Genomic DNA, 16,244 nt, shown 5'->3' on the forward strand with positions numbered 1-16,244 from the left:
CTCTGAGCTGTCAGCACAGAGCCTGATGTGGGGCTTGAACCCACCACAAACCATGAGATCATGACTTGAGCCAAAGTCAGTGTCTTAACCAAGTGAGCCACCCAGGTGCTCCATGTTAATTTTTTTTTGAAGTTTTAACATAGAAAATTAAATTTCTAATTTATAGTCATCCAAATAAAGATTATATACTGTGTAATATTTCTAATTGTAGTTGTGACACATGCACAGATGACTTCCCAGATGCAGTCACTCTGCAGAGCTTCAGATATTTATTTTTCCACGATCACTTGTTAGATACACACAACGGCCAGGAATTGAGGGAGTGAAAAGGACAGACATGGTACTTGCTGTACCTCATGGAATGTGCAGTCTGTGGGGAAGGAAATTATTGTGATTTATCTTTCAAAGCTAAAGTACAAGGTCTTATGAGAATAAAGAAGGGAAGATTAAGTGGAGACCTGAAGATTGAGTAGGATTTACCCAGAAGGGCAAAGATCATTGTGGGGGAAGGGCCGGGGGTGGGGGGGGGGGGAGAAATAGTATGTGAAAAGGCCCAGTGGAGGGAGAGAACATGGCCTTTCAGAGGAAGTGAGAGAAGTCCAAAATGGGCTGGAATGGAGTTTGCTCTGTGGCTGTTGTTGGCTTTGCTTCAAATTTCTGCTTCCCTTTTTGTCCTGTAAAGTCTTACAAAAAGTCTCATTACATTAGGGAACTGAGTTGAAACATACCCTTTATCTCATAGCATTTAACCCACTGCCAAAAATATTTGTTGAATGAAGGCATGGACTGTAAAACAGTAAATTGTGTTACTTTCCTGGTTGTCTGGCTATTAACTTTAATCTTGACCTAAGTCATATGTTTTAGGTATATTTAAATTATGAATAATTTGGCCACCAATCATAAAGCTTTCTTCTGAGAAAAAGACTCCAAATTAAACAGTACAGGGACAGTAAGGACAAAGGAAAATGAAGTTCCAGATAAAAGTAAAGGAGAGAAACCAGGGAATCTTAGAATGTTATTAGCCATAGTTTGGAAACACAGCTTAAAACCATAACAAAAAGTTTCTGAATCATATCTCCTTTTAATAATTAAGGAAAATTCACATAAAAATTAGCAACATCAAATGATTAAGGTTTAATGTCATAAAGTTATTTTACGAAAAAGAATGCATAAGGGTGCCTGGGTGGTTCAGTCGGTTAAGTGTCTGACTTCGGTTCAGGTCATGATCTCCCTGCTCGTGAGTTCAAGCCCCACATCCGGCTCTGTGCTGACAGCTCATAGCCTGGAGCCTGCTTTGGATTCTGTGTCTCCCTCTCTCTCCGCCCCTCCTCTGCTTGCGCTCTCTCTCTGTCTCTCTCTCTCTCAAAAATAAACATTAAGAAATTTTTTAAATAAAGGAAAAGAATGAGTAGCAAAATAACATACCTACAGATAATACATACCAGAAGGACATGCCCTCCAAAGATAAAAAATATTCTAGTTTTTCCATTTCTAATTTCTATTTTCTATTTACAGCTACTTCTGTTGAGTCCAGAACACATTGATGAAATGATACAATGTATGAAAAGTAACCTAATCAGATATAGAAACTCAAGTATGGGATGATATATTCAGAAAGGAAAAGTCTTAAAAATCATTAAAAATGAAAACTAAGCTAGAAGAAATGCCCTATTGAATAAGCACAACAGATAACACCTTTGGATAATTAGAATATAAAAAGGAGAAAAACATAAATATCAAAAAAGACAAGAGATAAAGATTTGAGAGAAAGTAATACATTAAAAGGAACAGGCACAGAAGGTTTAATATATATATAATAAGAGTCCTCAAAAGAAGAAACACAAAGTAGAGAACAAATATTAAGAGCTATGATTTTAAAAAATCTTGAAATAAAAAAAAAAAATTTTTTTTTTTGAGAGACCAAACCAGACATTGCCTGGAAGAGTTGTCCCAGAACAACCAACACTATAAGAGTCTGTAAAATCACTGGTCTTTAAAGGGAAAAATCTTTTGGGCATCCATGTAAAAATATCAAATTATTCATAAGAAAAAGAAAATGAGATTACCAATAAAACCGTAGTGACATATTAAAGATTCTGTGAGCCAAGAACTTTATATTTAGCCAAACTGATTTTCAAGTATAAAGACCTTAAATTGCTGTCAACATGCAAGAATTTAGAGAATATTGTTCTCATGGGTCCTTCCTGAGGAATTTACAAGAGAATGGGATTCAGACAACCCAAATGAACAGAGATATGTTCACATGGCCCTGGTGCTAAGTAGTAAATTTTATTTACTAATAGAACTAATAGAGAATTTTAAAAAAGATATAAAAAATCTAAAAAATTGGGAAACTATTGTTAACTACTGCACATTTTGGTGATAATACTCTATCAGGAAAACAAGATAGTGAATACCATAGAATTCAGGAGAGCTTTTGGGGAAAGAATTTTTCTTTCAGGAAAGATTTTTCAGGAAAGAATTTGGGGAGAAAGAGGGGTTTGTGATCCTTTGGGGTATGTGGATGGGTTCTGGAGTGACTGGTAATGTTCTATTTCTTGACCTGCATGGTGTTTCAAGAGTGTTTGGCTTATAAAATTTTATTAAGCTATACATTTGTTTTGTGTGATTTTTCTATGTCTGTATTATATTTCACCATGAGAAATAAAATTTATTTTTAATTTATTTTGAAAGGTTAATACTCCCAATAATAAAAATAAAGACAGATAGTGATAGAAAGGTAACAAGTACCTCTATAAACATAGAGAAAAATGTTATAGCAATTTCCTCCAAGGTTCTGAAGGCTTTCATCATGAAAAACTAAGAATGCAATGCATTGCAAAAAAAAAAAAGTTTATGAGAATTCCACCTTAAGCACATTTAGTGGTTTTCTAGGGGGGGTGTTAGGTCAAATTGTGCTTAATTTATTTCATCAGAACAAGATCTAGATCCTAGTTTAGATTTTTGATGTGAAAGATTAAAATATAAACTTTATCTTTTCTTGCCACAAGTTCTCTGATTCCTTGTTAACTGTCACTTTCCCTTTGCATAAACAGTTGGCTATAATTTGAATTTAATAGAGGGGATGGGAATAAATATTCCGGTGCTGTCGTCATGACTTAGTTTGACAAATTTCTATATACCCCCATTAAATTATTCCCTTGCATCTGAGCTGTAAATGAGTAGAAGCCACATTTGATAGTTAGTAATTAGTTAATCATTATTATGGCCTTAGGAATTATGGGGGGATGCTGGGTAAACTGCCATAGGAGTACAGTGCAAAGGAAAGACTCCAGAGTGTTGAATCAGGTAAACCTGGGTTTGAAGCCTGATTCTTCTGCCTCAGTTTCCTTATCTCTAAAATGGGGGCAATGGTTCTTACTGGAATTGCAAAGATTCAAGATAATGACTCTAAAGCATTGAGTTCAATACTTAGCATGTAAAAGGTGCTTCATAGACAATTATTTTCCCCCGTTCCATTACTAGCTGCCTGTCCTGGATACTCAGGGGATAACCAGGGAGGTAAGGGATGTGGCTGGGGGTGGGGGGGGTTGGGTGTTGGGGTCAGGGCTTGTGGAGAAGCAAGTGGCTTGTTAGGGTCTCAAAATTTCCTCAAGTGATTTCAAGGGGAGCATGAGACACAGAAATTATTTTTCCTTTCATTCATGAGATGACCTCATACTCAAGTGGTTTTGTTGGCAGCAACTTTAATTACTGCGAAACTGAATATTACAAAGGGAACCCCAGGGACTGTCTCTTGGCTGATAACGTAAGCTGGGGTTCACAATGGCCCAGAGAACAGAGACTGTTACTTTGCTTGGGAAACCCTAATGCTCACAAGAATACATATTTTAAAGGTTCTCTCCCCTCTACTTAAACACGATGATGGTCAGTACTAAATCTAAACAACTCACGAAGAAATCCCAGTGTGAATTTTTTTACCAAGTAGGATGGAGTTACTATAACTAGTTTCAGAACTAAGACAGGTTTCCTTTGTTTTCTTCCCAAGTCTAAATTACTTTTTAGGTTGATGTTTCATAACTCAGAAGCCATTTTTATTCAAGAAGGGCTGTGTGGTTTTCTCCAGCAATTTCTTGGCTAGAAACTTCACCAAAATGGGTAAACTTGTTTCATTTTGTTTTGTTTTCTTTCCCTGTTTAGTCCCCACACCTCACAAATATTTTCTGGTAACATGTGTATCAAGTAAGTAGCTATTTCAAAGTCAGGTTTGGAGGGAGTGCTAATGGTAGGAGCGATTTCTAAGGGGCCAGCTGCCAAGGAATAATCATATTTTTCACTCATACACCCTCAATCTTTAATACAACCGAATGTGTGAAATGCTGCTGGGCTGGCTTACAGAAATGCTAGCAGAAATCCAGTGAATGCTGGAAAGGATATATTCTTGTACTCCCCAGAGGCCATTTCAATATTGTTAATTTTTAACTGGCCTGGCTGGTGTATTTGACAAACAGCCCACTAGAAACATTTTAGGCTTGACATTATGTTATTCATCTGATGAAGCCTGTATGCAAGAACTGGGCAGCAGTTGTAGCCTCTTACATTTTTCCAGCAAACTTTCATCTAAAGGTTTCAAAGGGCATGCCAGGTATTAAAATAGTCCTGTAGAAAGAGAGAAGCAAGTCCTCAGGAGAGGAGAATCATAGAGCTCCAGGAAATTACATGAAAAGCTTAGATCACCTTCTCCCCTACAAATAGCCAGTGGTGGAGCCATGATTCAATTCTGATTCTCTGCTGGTCCTATGGGCAGCTCTCTGGGCAGTAATGTAATATACAGATGCTGTGGGGTGTTGAGACCTCAGTTCTCCCCTTAATTTTTGGAATGAAGTGTTCCAAAGTATTTATTTAAATACTTCCACTACAACATGTGACTGTATAAGTTTTATTCAATAATTATGCAGCTTCCACGCTGGTCTCCACAAGATAAAATTTGACTACCACCAAGATCCTTAAGTTTCTTTCATCCCTTTTCTTCATTGTCTCTGCCTATGTTATTCCTTATGTTAGTGTTTCAGAAAAACATATTTTTCATTTTCACCTCATTATTCTTATTTGTCTAATCCCTGCTACATGTGTTAATGCAACTTGCTTATGCCAGCAAATAAAGCATTCTTAGAAAGAAGAAAAGCTGAAACTTCTGGACTGTATTCTGGAAAGAAAGCAGTCTTGTTAGCTAAGGTTGAAATTTGTATTCTCTTCTGCTTAACTTCCTGATGAAGAAGGGTCACTCAGAATTGCTCACAAGGTTAATTTTCTAACTAAATACCGACAATGCTAAGAAAAAACTTTTGTCATCTTGGCCAAATGAATTGCTCAATATCTTAGCATACATTCCCTTTTATTAAAATTTCCTGGGTGATCACTGTATGTCAGGCACTGAGCTAGTACTGAAGATATAACCGTGATTAGGCCACCATTTCAGCCTTCAAGGAGCTCAAAATGACAGCGACAATGGCCATGAGCTATGCAAGCCTTATTTTCAAAGATTATCCTGGCTGCTAGTTACAAGCAGAATACCTACTTAATGCCCAAAACTGGTCGTAAATATTTTTAAAAAATGGACACTGAATCCCTTCCTTCTTTGTGTGTGTCACACACACACACACAAACACACACACACACACACCATTACATGTAAATATGATGTGAATAATAAAACCCTGACCTAGCCAATTTATTTTGTTTTTCCACCAATTGGAAAAGGAATATTTTTGGAGTATGATTTTGCCCTTTCAGGGAAAACTGGTGGTTGCTAGAGGGGAGGTGAGTGGGGAAGCGCGAAATAGATAAGGGGGATTAAGAGTACACTAATTGGGATGAGCATTGAGTAATATATAGAATTGCTTATATTGTACACCTGAAATGAATATAACACTGTATATTAATTATACATAATTTTTTACATGATTAAATAAAAATTTAGAAAAAAATATTCAGGAAGGTATTTTTATTGATTTGGGGAGAAAGTTCAGGTACATGAGATGAGGCTTTTGGCCCCACTCTATACAACTATATTGATCCAAATTAAAGGTTTAAAAACAGGATTTGGATTTGACCTAACAAAATAATGACAAGCATCTGAGAAAATATAGATGTGGAAATGACATATACTTTTGTCCTCAAAGCTATTACCATTTTGATTTAGTATTTGAACATAATTTTAGGATTATGAAGTGCTGAATAATTATTGCATTTATCTGCTGCTTTATGTATTTTTTAAAGCATCCAGGTGTTCATCAATCATTAAGCATTTATTCCTTACCTCCCATATGCTGAAACTGTGCAAAATGCTGGAATCTACTGTTTTTTTATATACCCCACTAACGCTTTAACAACTGAGAGAAGAGCTAAGAACGAAAAATAGATTTTATAATTCTTACTTTAGACCCATGCAATTCAAGTTCTCTAAACTATTTGGATGGAATCCTATTTGAATGGCAAAGTGCTAGGTGGATATTTGTTTCCCAAGCAGGACATGTCTAAAGTAGCACCACCCTATTATTATTTTTGGCATCTAAGCAAGAGTAGAAACCAGGATCTTTGAGAAATCTACACGGAATGCAAAGTTGCCCTTTAACCTTCCTCTCCCTGCTTTCCTTTCTCTATCCTTCTCCTATTTCTGGCAGTCCCCTCTCTCCATTATTTATTGCCTTCATTTATTCATTCCATTCACTCACTCACCTGCCAGTTACTTTTTCAAACAAGAGTAAGGCACTTTGCCAGTGGAGAAACAAAGCTATGAAAAAGAGAGACCATGGTTAAGGCAACTACTGATTGTTATAAAGAGAAGTCATGTCCAGGCACTACCACAGTATAAAGAAGAACATGAAAAATGCCACTTCATGTACATAATTGTGAGAGTTGGGAGGATAGAAAGCACCCAAGCTCTATACCAACAGAGACCTGCCTTCTCTTAAAGTACCCCTGCTCTCAACCAAAGGTTTTCACCTTTGCTACACATGAGAATCGCCTGTAAAGTTTTAAAAAGTCCTGGTACTCAGATCACATCCAAATCCTGTTTTGAAAAATCTCTGGAGACTGGACCCAAATGTCAGCATTTTTTAAATTGGTTATTCCAATGTGCAACCTCAGTGGAGAATTATTGCTCTAAATATCCCTTCTTTTAAATCCCATGTTACAGAAACTTTAATATCGCTTTCCACATGATTGTGGGAAGGAGCAGAAAAGGAAAATAACTTGAGGAAAACACTTACTTTTCTCATCCTCTTAATAAAGAGCAAACAAGCAAACAAATACAAACAAAGCAACAATAGCAAAACTGTCCTCTTCTGTAAGTTCTTGCGGTAAAGAATCAAAAATTACCACCACCACCACCAACAACAATAGAGATCTTGGTAATCAGTTGTAGATGTAGCAGTGAGGTGGGCAGAAAGGCATTTCTTAGCATGTGGTATAGCTTGAGAGCTTCAGGAGACAGATGTGACCTCTGCACAGAGGATGAGGTGGAATAGGGCTAACCCTGTCTGGTTAGAGGCAAAGGTCTTGGACAAACAAAGTGTAACAGTAGCAGAAGGTCTGATCTGTTTTTGACAACCAACTTTGAATATTTATTTCAATAAATTTCACAATGTTAGATCAGGGGCCAAATTATCAAGACTTTTTAGGATTTGTAACAACAAAACAAAACGAAATGTAAGTTATGAACCAGGACAAAGAATCTGACCCTAAATGTGAGGGATGGGGGTGAGTATTAGAAAACTATAACAAAGACCACCCACCGCCCCGGATTTGGCTGCAGTTGTGCAATTATGAAATGGGTTGCATAGATACAAAAAGTGTCTTGTCAGTAAATAAAAATTGAGTAAAAGAACATAGAAGAGATCTAGTTTGAAGTGTTCTGTTTATGTCTGGTGCCTAAAAGCATCCTTTGCATGTTCTAGCTTTATATCATCAATAGTGAGGTGGATTAGGAAGCCTGTGGATAAAATAGACCCCAGTTATAACTCTGGTTTTTTTGGTTTTGTTTTGTTTTTTTTTTTACTACCTGTGAAAACTTGGGTTATAGTTGAATTCTCTGAGCTTCAGTTTCCTTATCGGTGTACAGGTGGATAATATCTGTGTCAGAAAATTATCAACATTAAAAAAAGAACAAATATTGGGTTGAGGCTCTTAATAATTTCAAGGCTTTTCCACCTCTTTCCTTTGTCTTCTGTTACTGATATAATCTCTAGAACAGCTTAAATTCTTGTAGATGTAGGGGAGAGAACAATCTTGACGTAATTTTGGTAATGGTGGAAGTAAATTCTTGGGGTGGGGGTGGAGTCTGGGTCTTCTAAGCCTAAACATGATAGAGTCTTCTGCCATGATTCAACTTTTTTTTTAAGTTTATTTATTTATTTTGAGAGAGAGAGAGAGAGAGACAGAGAGAGAGAGAGAGAGAGAGCAGGGAAGGGACAGAGAGAGAGGGAGGGAGAGAATCAATCCCAAGCAGGCTCCACACTGTCAGCACAGAGCCCAACATGGGGCTCAAACTCGTGAACCTGTGAGTTCATGACCTAAGCCGAAATCAAGAGTCAGACGTTTGACCAGCTGAGCAACCCAGGTTCCCCTGCTGTGAATCAACTTGATCAAATCAGTGGGGGCAAGTGGTGGGATATTTTTGAATCCTCTGTTTATCTATGTCTGTAGAGTCTTGCAAGAGGATCTTACTCTAGATTAGGGATGGCAAACTCAAGGGCAGGCAGGGCCCTTGTAGGTCTGAGGTGGGGGTGGGGTTGGGGGGCGGAATTTGTGCAACCGGAGAGTGAGAACATGCTCCCTTCAAGCAGATGGTTGCCATGTAGGGATTTAGCCTCAGTTGTTGCCAGATTTGATTTTTCAAGAAAAGTCAGATCCATATTTAATGTAAAATCTCCCACTTTTTAAGTGTTGACAACGAATTCTATTTTCTTTCAACATCCTGTGGGCCAAATAAAACATATCTGAATACAGCCTGTGTGCTACCAGTTTTGCAACCTTTGGATTTTGAAGGTTCTTTTCGCTCCCGATGTGCTCTGCTCAAGCAGAACCCAAGAGCAATTGTATACATCACAGGAAGGGTTCACCCTACAGATTAGAAATACAGTAATATCCCCACTTGTACCTAAGTGTTTCCTGTTGTGTTTCTTATCCATAATTAATGTTACCTCCCAGGTAATTCTTATGCAAACAGCTTCTTGTTTCAAAGTTAAAGTCAGTTACATTTCCTGTTACTTGCTGAAGTGCATAGACCTAATTTTCTGCAGGTTACTTTTATCTTTTTTTTTTTTTTTTTAACACATCTGGTGGGCGGCTTTAAATTCCCCAGGGCCCTACTTTATTTTGCACTGAGTCTTGGGTGGTAAAACTTTAATGAACTTTCAGTATTTATAAAAATCTTGGAGAAACACAGTCTTCCATCCCACCTGCTGTGAACTGAATTGTGCCCTCCCCCAAATCCCATGGTGAAGCCCTAACCACCAATATGAGTGTATTTGGAGAAAGAGCCTTTAAGGAGGTGAATAAAGTTAAATGAAGTTGTAAGGCTGGGGCTCTTCTTTAGGACTGGTGTCCTTATAAGAAGAGGAAGAGACACCAACAATGCAGGTACAGAGAGGAAAGGCCATCTCCAAGTCACAAAGAGAGCTCTCACTGGAAACCAAACCTGCCAGCACCTTGATCTTAGACTTCTGGCTTTCAGAACTGGGAGGAAATAAATTTCTGTTGTTTAAGCGACCCAGTCTATGGTATTCTGTTAGGGCAGCCCTAGCAAACTAACACACCATCCATCACTAGCCTGTCTTTGATGTCTGATGTCTTTGGGCTTTTAGGATCCCTTAAGATTTCAGTTATTCTCAGGGAAATCCCACTTTTAGATTCGCCTTCTCATCTGACTTCCTGTTCATGGCATTATGGAAATTTTGTATCTCCAGTCAAAAGTGTCCCCCTTCTGGGAAATATATCACACTTTACATATAATGGCAGAATACAGACTATTTGGTGACTCACCCATAAAATGTAAGGTAAAGGAAACCAATCCTTTTCCCAAGTTTTAAAACTTCTCCTCGTTTGTCAGATGCTCCTGTGAGTCGTACTATGCCTACTTTCTTGAGGCTGGAGAGCCACTTGTATGCATGGTCATCATTTTTTAAAACATCTTCAAAATCCAGTGTAGGTAGCTGGAGCTCTGAGCCCCAGTACTGACATTCTGTGAACAAGAAAAGAAAGAAACCAGGTGGGGTTACATTGTGTTTATATAGAATGAGAATCTCCGAGAAGGGGCTAGTTCATTGAAGCTGACCTTTGATTTATCATGGAATTTACAGAATTTCAGTCATATTAGGAATACCCAGGTTACCAGATTTTCTTCCCTGGAGACATGCCAATCTACTATATACCTCCTGCCTACCATTGCCTGACCCATGACAGGTATTCACTATACCTCATGTGTTGAGGGAATGTTTAACTTGTGGATAGCTCTTGATCTGTATGTCCTTAGGGCTTCTCTGCCTGGACTCTGCTTGGAAATAATGCTGAAATATTGTGTGTTTTCATCACCAAATAGCATTGCTCAACTCCAAATAAATGATAAAATCTGAATGATGGACTTAGAACAGCATATGCGTATTTCTGGAGGTGGGAGGAGTGTTTGCCTTGGTAGGTACAACCTCTTCCTCTTACTTCACTTGATAAGAAGCTTTCTCTGAGGCCAAATCATTCTTTGGAGTCAACAAAAACAGTCCACAGGGACAAAAAAGTGAAAGGTGTGGTCATAGGACGCATAAAAGATGCATTTTATGTAGACCCTTTGATGATAATGCCACACCAGATAAAGTCAAATCCCTCATGATCAAATGCTCATAAAAAATGTTTACTTAAGAAACAGAAAGGAAAACAAAGGGAAGAAAATAATTTGCTTGCCAACCAGGCTCTCCTAAAGGAGGCGGAACGCAAAGATGTCATTTTGCCAAGGGAAATAACTCAGATATTAGCAACTGCATTCAGGAAATACCCAACTCTAGTTAATCCATTTGATTTCTTCATTTTTGGAAGAAAGTGTTTGCCTTAGGAAGGCAAACCTTCCTAACAAGTGACAGAATGAGATCTTACTATCTCAATTATCATCCTGAGCAATGCCTCAATCTTCTAACTGGGGGAACCTATGGCACGTTACAGAAAACAACCCCAAAGCCCCCACTTGAGGAATGAGGAATGGGTCACTGTTCCCGTGCAGTAGTTGTAGACTGGAAATCATTCCCCCTTTGATGTCAACATGGCTGTTTCTGCAGACACAGGGATTTCTTAGGAGTCACATGGTACTTTACAAGTGAAAAGGTCCCAGCAGGTTCAGGAGGTCACTTCCTGAACTTCCACCAGCTAGTTAGCCACCAGCTAAACAGCCATATGCAGCTGGTATCGTGTGAGAGAGGACATGAACAGGGGGAAGAACACAGAGGCAGAGGGGCCTGGGTTTACATCATTGGGTTGCATCTTGCCAGCTAGTTTCTTAGTGTCTTTTCTGAGCTGCCGCCTCTTGAGTTACAAAACGCCCATGGTTACATCTACCTTGCAGGTCATTTGTTGACCATGCAGTGAGATAATGCAAGTAGCCTCGTTCAGTGCCTGGCACATAGCAGACCAGTGCTGCTACTACATTTGCGGAGTACTTTCAAGATGGCGGGCACAGTGCTGGGTGCTTCCCATATATTATTTCTTTTAATGTCCACAATATAAATATGCAATAGATGCTTTCAGCATTCCCAAACTATAGAAGAGGGAGCAAAGATCCAAGTCATGCAGAGTTAATGATTTGCAGAGCTGGTTAGTCAGATCCAGGCAACAAATTCCAGAGTCTGTAATTTTAACAACTACACATAAAATAAACAAGTGATGCCTTAAAATGCTGTTGTCACATATGAGAGAACAGATGTGTGAATGTCTATTGCTTATTCTGTCCCTTATAAAGGAAATCTACCAGATAAAAAAGAAAGGAAAGCATGTTACAATTAGGACCACTGAACTTGTTTAAGCACTGGTGTTTAAAGGTAAACCCTGAATGTAACACTGAGTGCTAATTATGCTGGAATTTAAAAAAAAAAAGTTAAAGATAAACTTTGGCTCCTAGTCCTGATTTTAAATGCAGCAAAAAACATGATGAGTAGGTTTTGTGGCACAACACTACAACATTGCTGTCCACCTTTTGTGAAATGAACCAAGAATTAAAAACCAGCTAGCTTCTTTCTTTAATGTATGCCAGTGCATTTCAGGGGTCCACGCTGGTTTGCTTTTACTTAAGGCCATTATCACTTTCCAGAGAATGTCAGCGATGGTGTATCAGGGAAATATAATACATAGAGATTGAAAAAGACATTTTCGCAAGATGTAAATGTTTTAAAAACTTTGAGTTCGCATTTTGACTACTTTGTGGTTTCAAGGAGGATCTCCTTAGGGCACACACTATGTACATCTCTATACATTTATAGTATGTTTTAATGAGTTTTTGTTTCTACAGGAGTCATTTTCCCACTACAGAATCACCCACACACATGCACAGCAGCGCATGCAAACACACACTATTCTTTGTTTTAAAAGCACAGGATGACTTAGGTTCTTTCAGTAAATATGTTGTTACTCTTTACATGTATAAAATTAACCATATTCACACTGGGACTCCCGTAGGAAGCAAGGCTGACTACGCATAGCATATCCTCCACAATTTCAGATTTATAAGAGTTGACTATCAGAAGGTGGTTACAATGCCTTTTAGGTTCTGCAAAGTTCACAATTTTCCAACTATAGCTCTCATCTTGGCACGCCATAGAAAGTGCTTTACAAAAATCAGCAACCAGGGGCTACATCTCATTATAGAACCTGTGTTCTACTGTGAGCCACTCATACACTCAGTCTGCTAAGTGTGATTTTTCAGAGATAACACGGTGACCAACCAGTTTCTAAATTCATCATAGCATCCACGATATAAAATACTCTACTTTGCAGGGAGAACCACATTTCAATAAATCCACCTAAAATCGTTTCATGATATCTGCACAGAAACTTTAACATTGAAAACCCAATTTAAAAGTGTTTCCCCAGTCTCTCCCAACTACAAAACATAACTACAGGGGACTCCGGAGAAAATACGTTTGACTAGAGTAAATCATTTGTCAGGTGAATACATTAAAAGCAAATTTAAATTTCACACTTGGATCTGGATACATAAACGGTATGGAAAATGACGGAATATTTAAGGCATGAACCACCCTTTCTAATTTAACTTATGGCCTTACTAATAAATACTTCCTTGAACATGTGCTTCACACATCATAAAATTTATGAACCAAACTCCATGCTGGCTTTCAAGGAACCATTTGTACAAGGTTTCCTTTTCACAGGGAGGCATGGCATTCCTGGATCCTGAGTTGTATTTCAAAAAAAGGAAAAGACACAAAGAAGCTCTTTAAAGACTCATGAGTACAGCATGCTGGGTTGCAATGTGTTATTTGGAGTTTAGAACCTTCTGTCCACCTGCACTGACCTGTGCTTTTGGCTCTGAACTAGCTCGTCTAATAGGCTGAAGATCAGTCAAACTCTTACTATCTTTTCCTGTAAATACTTGGCAGGGGCCCAGCCAAAACCAAAATCTGACCCCAGTAGAGGAAAAGTACCTCGGTGGAACTAGGACTTCGAGTCTCTTTTCTGTGCTAAGGGGATCCTGCGCCTTTAGACATTATTTTACTTCTTGTCGGGTGAACTCGACAGGTCTCAAGAATCTGATCACTTGTCCTCTCAGACTGAGATCTTCCAGAAGCTGACCTGAGATGAGGATTTGAATGCAAGCAATGTATTAAGGAGGTATCCTGTGGAAGAACTAATAGTGGGGGAAGCAAGATAGAGAAGGAAGCCTCTGGAAACCACTAAAAATTTTTTTAAGTGTATTTATTTATTTTGAGAGAGATGGAGACAGAGAGAGAGAGAGAACATGCAGGCAAGAAGCAAAGAGGAAGAGAGAATATCCCAAGCAGGCTCCACATCACCAGTGCAGAACCCGACGTGGGGCTTAGGCTCACAAACCACGAGATCATGACCCGAGCCCAAGTCAAACGCTCAACTGAGGAACCACCCAGGTGCCCCAGAAAACCATTTCAATGAATGGTTAAGGGAACTGCTGGCCCTCATGGCAATACTGTAGATGATACTGCACAGTCGTCCCACCCAGGGGCAAGGAAGCTGGGGTGTGCAGGCCACCCATGGCCATGCCTCATTGGCTGCTTCTCTAGGCATTCACTCCTGGGTCTTTCTGGCCTTCTCTGTGTGTTAGCCAAGCACGTTCCTCAGGCAGAGAAAGGCCTCTAGCAGAGTGTCAGGGTGGCAGTTGTGCACTAGAAGGTGGCAGGTGTGCATAAGAGCACTGAGGGTCTGTGGCGGGGCACTCTGTGATGCCCTCCTTTGGGGTCTGTAAGAATGGGCTCGAAGTCTGTCTTCTGTGGTCCCTTGGCATTAAAACACACCTCAGTCACAGTGCTTACCACGTTATGCTGAAATAAGCTTGCACTTATTCAACACATATTTGTTGAAAGCCTAGCTATGCAAAAGAGATCACATTTAGTGAATAAAAATAGATGTGATTGCTGCCCTTGGGAGGGAAAAAGTGGCTAAGCAAGGAAGCAAACAAACACCTAAAAGTAAACATTGTCGCAAGTGCTATGGAGGTAACAAACCGGGTGAATGTCTTCCGGTAAACAGTTATTGGGAGCAGGATGGGGAGCATTTTTAGACCTGGCAGTTAAGGAAGGTCTCACAGAAGAGATGTTGCTTAAGTCAGAGCCCAAGGGGTGAAAGAAGGCAGTTATGCAAAGGGCAGGGAGAAAAGAATCCCAGTGGGAGGGACAGTAGGAAGAGGGGGAATCTCTAATCTTGTTGGGGGAGCTCAGAGTTACTGGGCCTAGAACCCAAGCAAAGGGGAGGGTAACAGATTAAATGGAAAAGTAAGCAAGGGTCCATCAGGCAGGACTTCTCTCTCTCTTTCACTAGATTGCAAATTCCTTGCAAGGGACAGAGAGCATGTCCTATATGTTTATTTCCTCACCACTACTGCCCCCTTCTCTCCCCTCCCCCAACCCCAGCATATAGCCCAAGGCTGGCACCCAGTAGATTTTCAGAAAACTAATATGTTCTGTGTCCTAAACAAACCTTTGCCTTTTTTCCCTTTTGCTTGTTTTCTAATGAGGACTAGAGACTGGTAGCAACCCCTGAAAGTTGACTGTGTCTGAGTACTCTTCAGAATTTTAGAAGATGGAGAAATCCATAAAACCTTTTCCCTAGGTGATAATCCCACCAAACTCGAAAAGTCTCCCCAAGGATGTATGAAACATGCTTCTACACAAGTTCATGCTGCTTGAAAGGAGAGAAATACGTTTTTGTTTTGGACCGTTAGGTACCTGGTACCTGGTATATTCTATATGCTCAGCCCTATGACAACAGTGACCTTCTAGTTGGAGAAACCAAGAACACATAAAACCAGGCAGGGACACTAAAAGGCCGGGTGTGAGGAGTACTTGAAAATAGAGCTAACGTTTATCGAGCCCTTATGATTCCAGACACTCTCGTAAGCACTCTGTATGGATTAATTCATATAATCCTTACAACAACCCCATCACAGAGGTTCTAGTATTATTCCCATTTTATAGATGAGGGGACAGGTCTAAGGATTTTCGATAATTTGTGCAATATCTCACAGCTCATACATGTCAGAGCTGGGAGGCCACACAAATAATTTGATTACAGATATTCCAAAATTCAGTTTTACCCTCTGCTCTTGCTGTGACTGTCCCCTCTGACATTCCTGAAAAGGTTTTGGAAAACCATCTTGATCCCTTTCAATTATGTACACTGCATGCATCTTCCTGTGGAGAAACCCATACTGGTTCCAGACGGCTCCAGCTGTCACAAGCTGCTTCTTTATGCTGAGGCACAGTCTACCTTTGTCGCCTTGCTTTTAGGTGCTAATTCTGTGCTCCATAATCACACAGTATATGACAGTCTTGGAGATGCATACAAAGACAGCTACTGTGCTAAGTTTTTCTAAGCCCAAATAGCTTTTTTATTCCCCAGGTTTTTCAAGTTTTATGGCTTCTGAGCCCTGCCCCTAGGCTCTCTGCTCTCCAATGTACGATGTGTTCTGAGTTTGCTGATGCTCTCCAACAGCACTGGTGTCTTGAATCAGACGCAATACCATAGATGTGGCCTGG

At 39.5% G+C, this 16,244-nt stretch overlaps 1 protein-coding gene across 2 annotated transcripts in view; it reads right to left on the minus strand.

Moving 5' to 3' along the window:
* The window catches only part of BBOX1 (gamma-butyrobetaine hydroxylase 1), a 58,254-nt gene that overhangs the window by 22,012 nt on the left and 19,998 nt on the right, over positions 1-16,244 (minus strand). For both annotated transcript variants that reach the window (XM_027072966.2, XM_015066888.3), the window contains one exon: positions 10,006-10,204. In XM_027072966.2, the coding sequence (XP_026928767.1) occupies positions 10,006-10,204 (199 nt within the window). The remainder of the gene's footprint in view (positions 1-10,005; positions 10,205-16,244) is intronic.

The sequence above is a fragment of the Acinonyx jubatus genome, chromosome D1, assembly GCF_027475565.1.
Source record: "Acinonyx jubatus isolate Ajub_Pintada_27869175 chromosome D1, VMU_Ajub_asm_v1.0, whole genome shotgun sequence".
In the NCBI taxonomy this organism is placed as follows: domain Eukaryota; kingdom Metazoa; phylum Chordata; class Mammalia; order Carnivora; family Felidae; genus Acinonyx; species Acinonyx jubatus.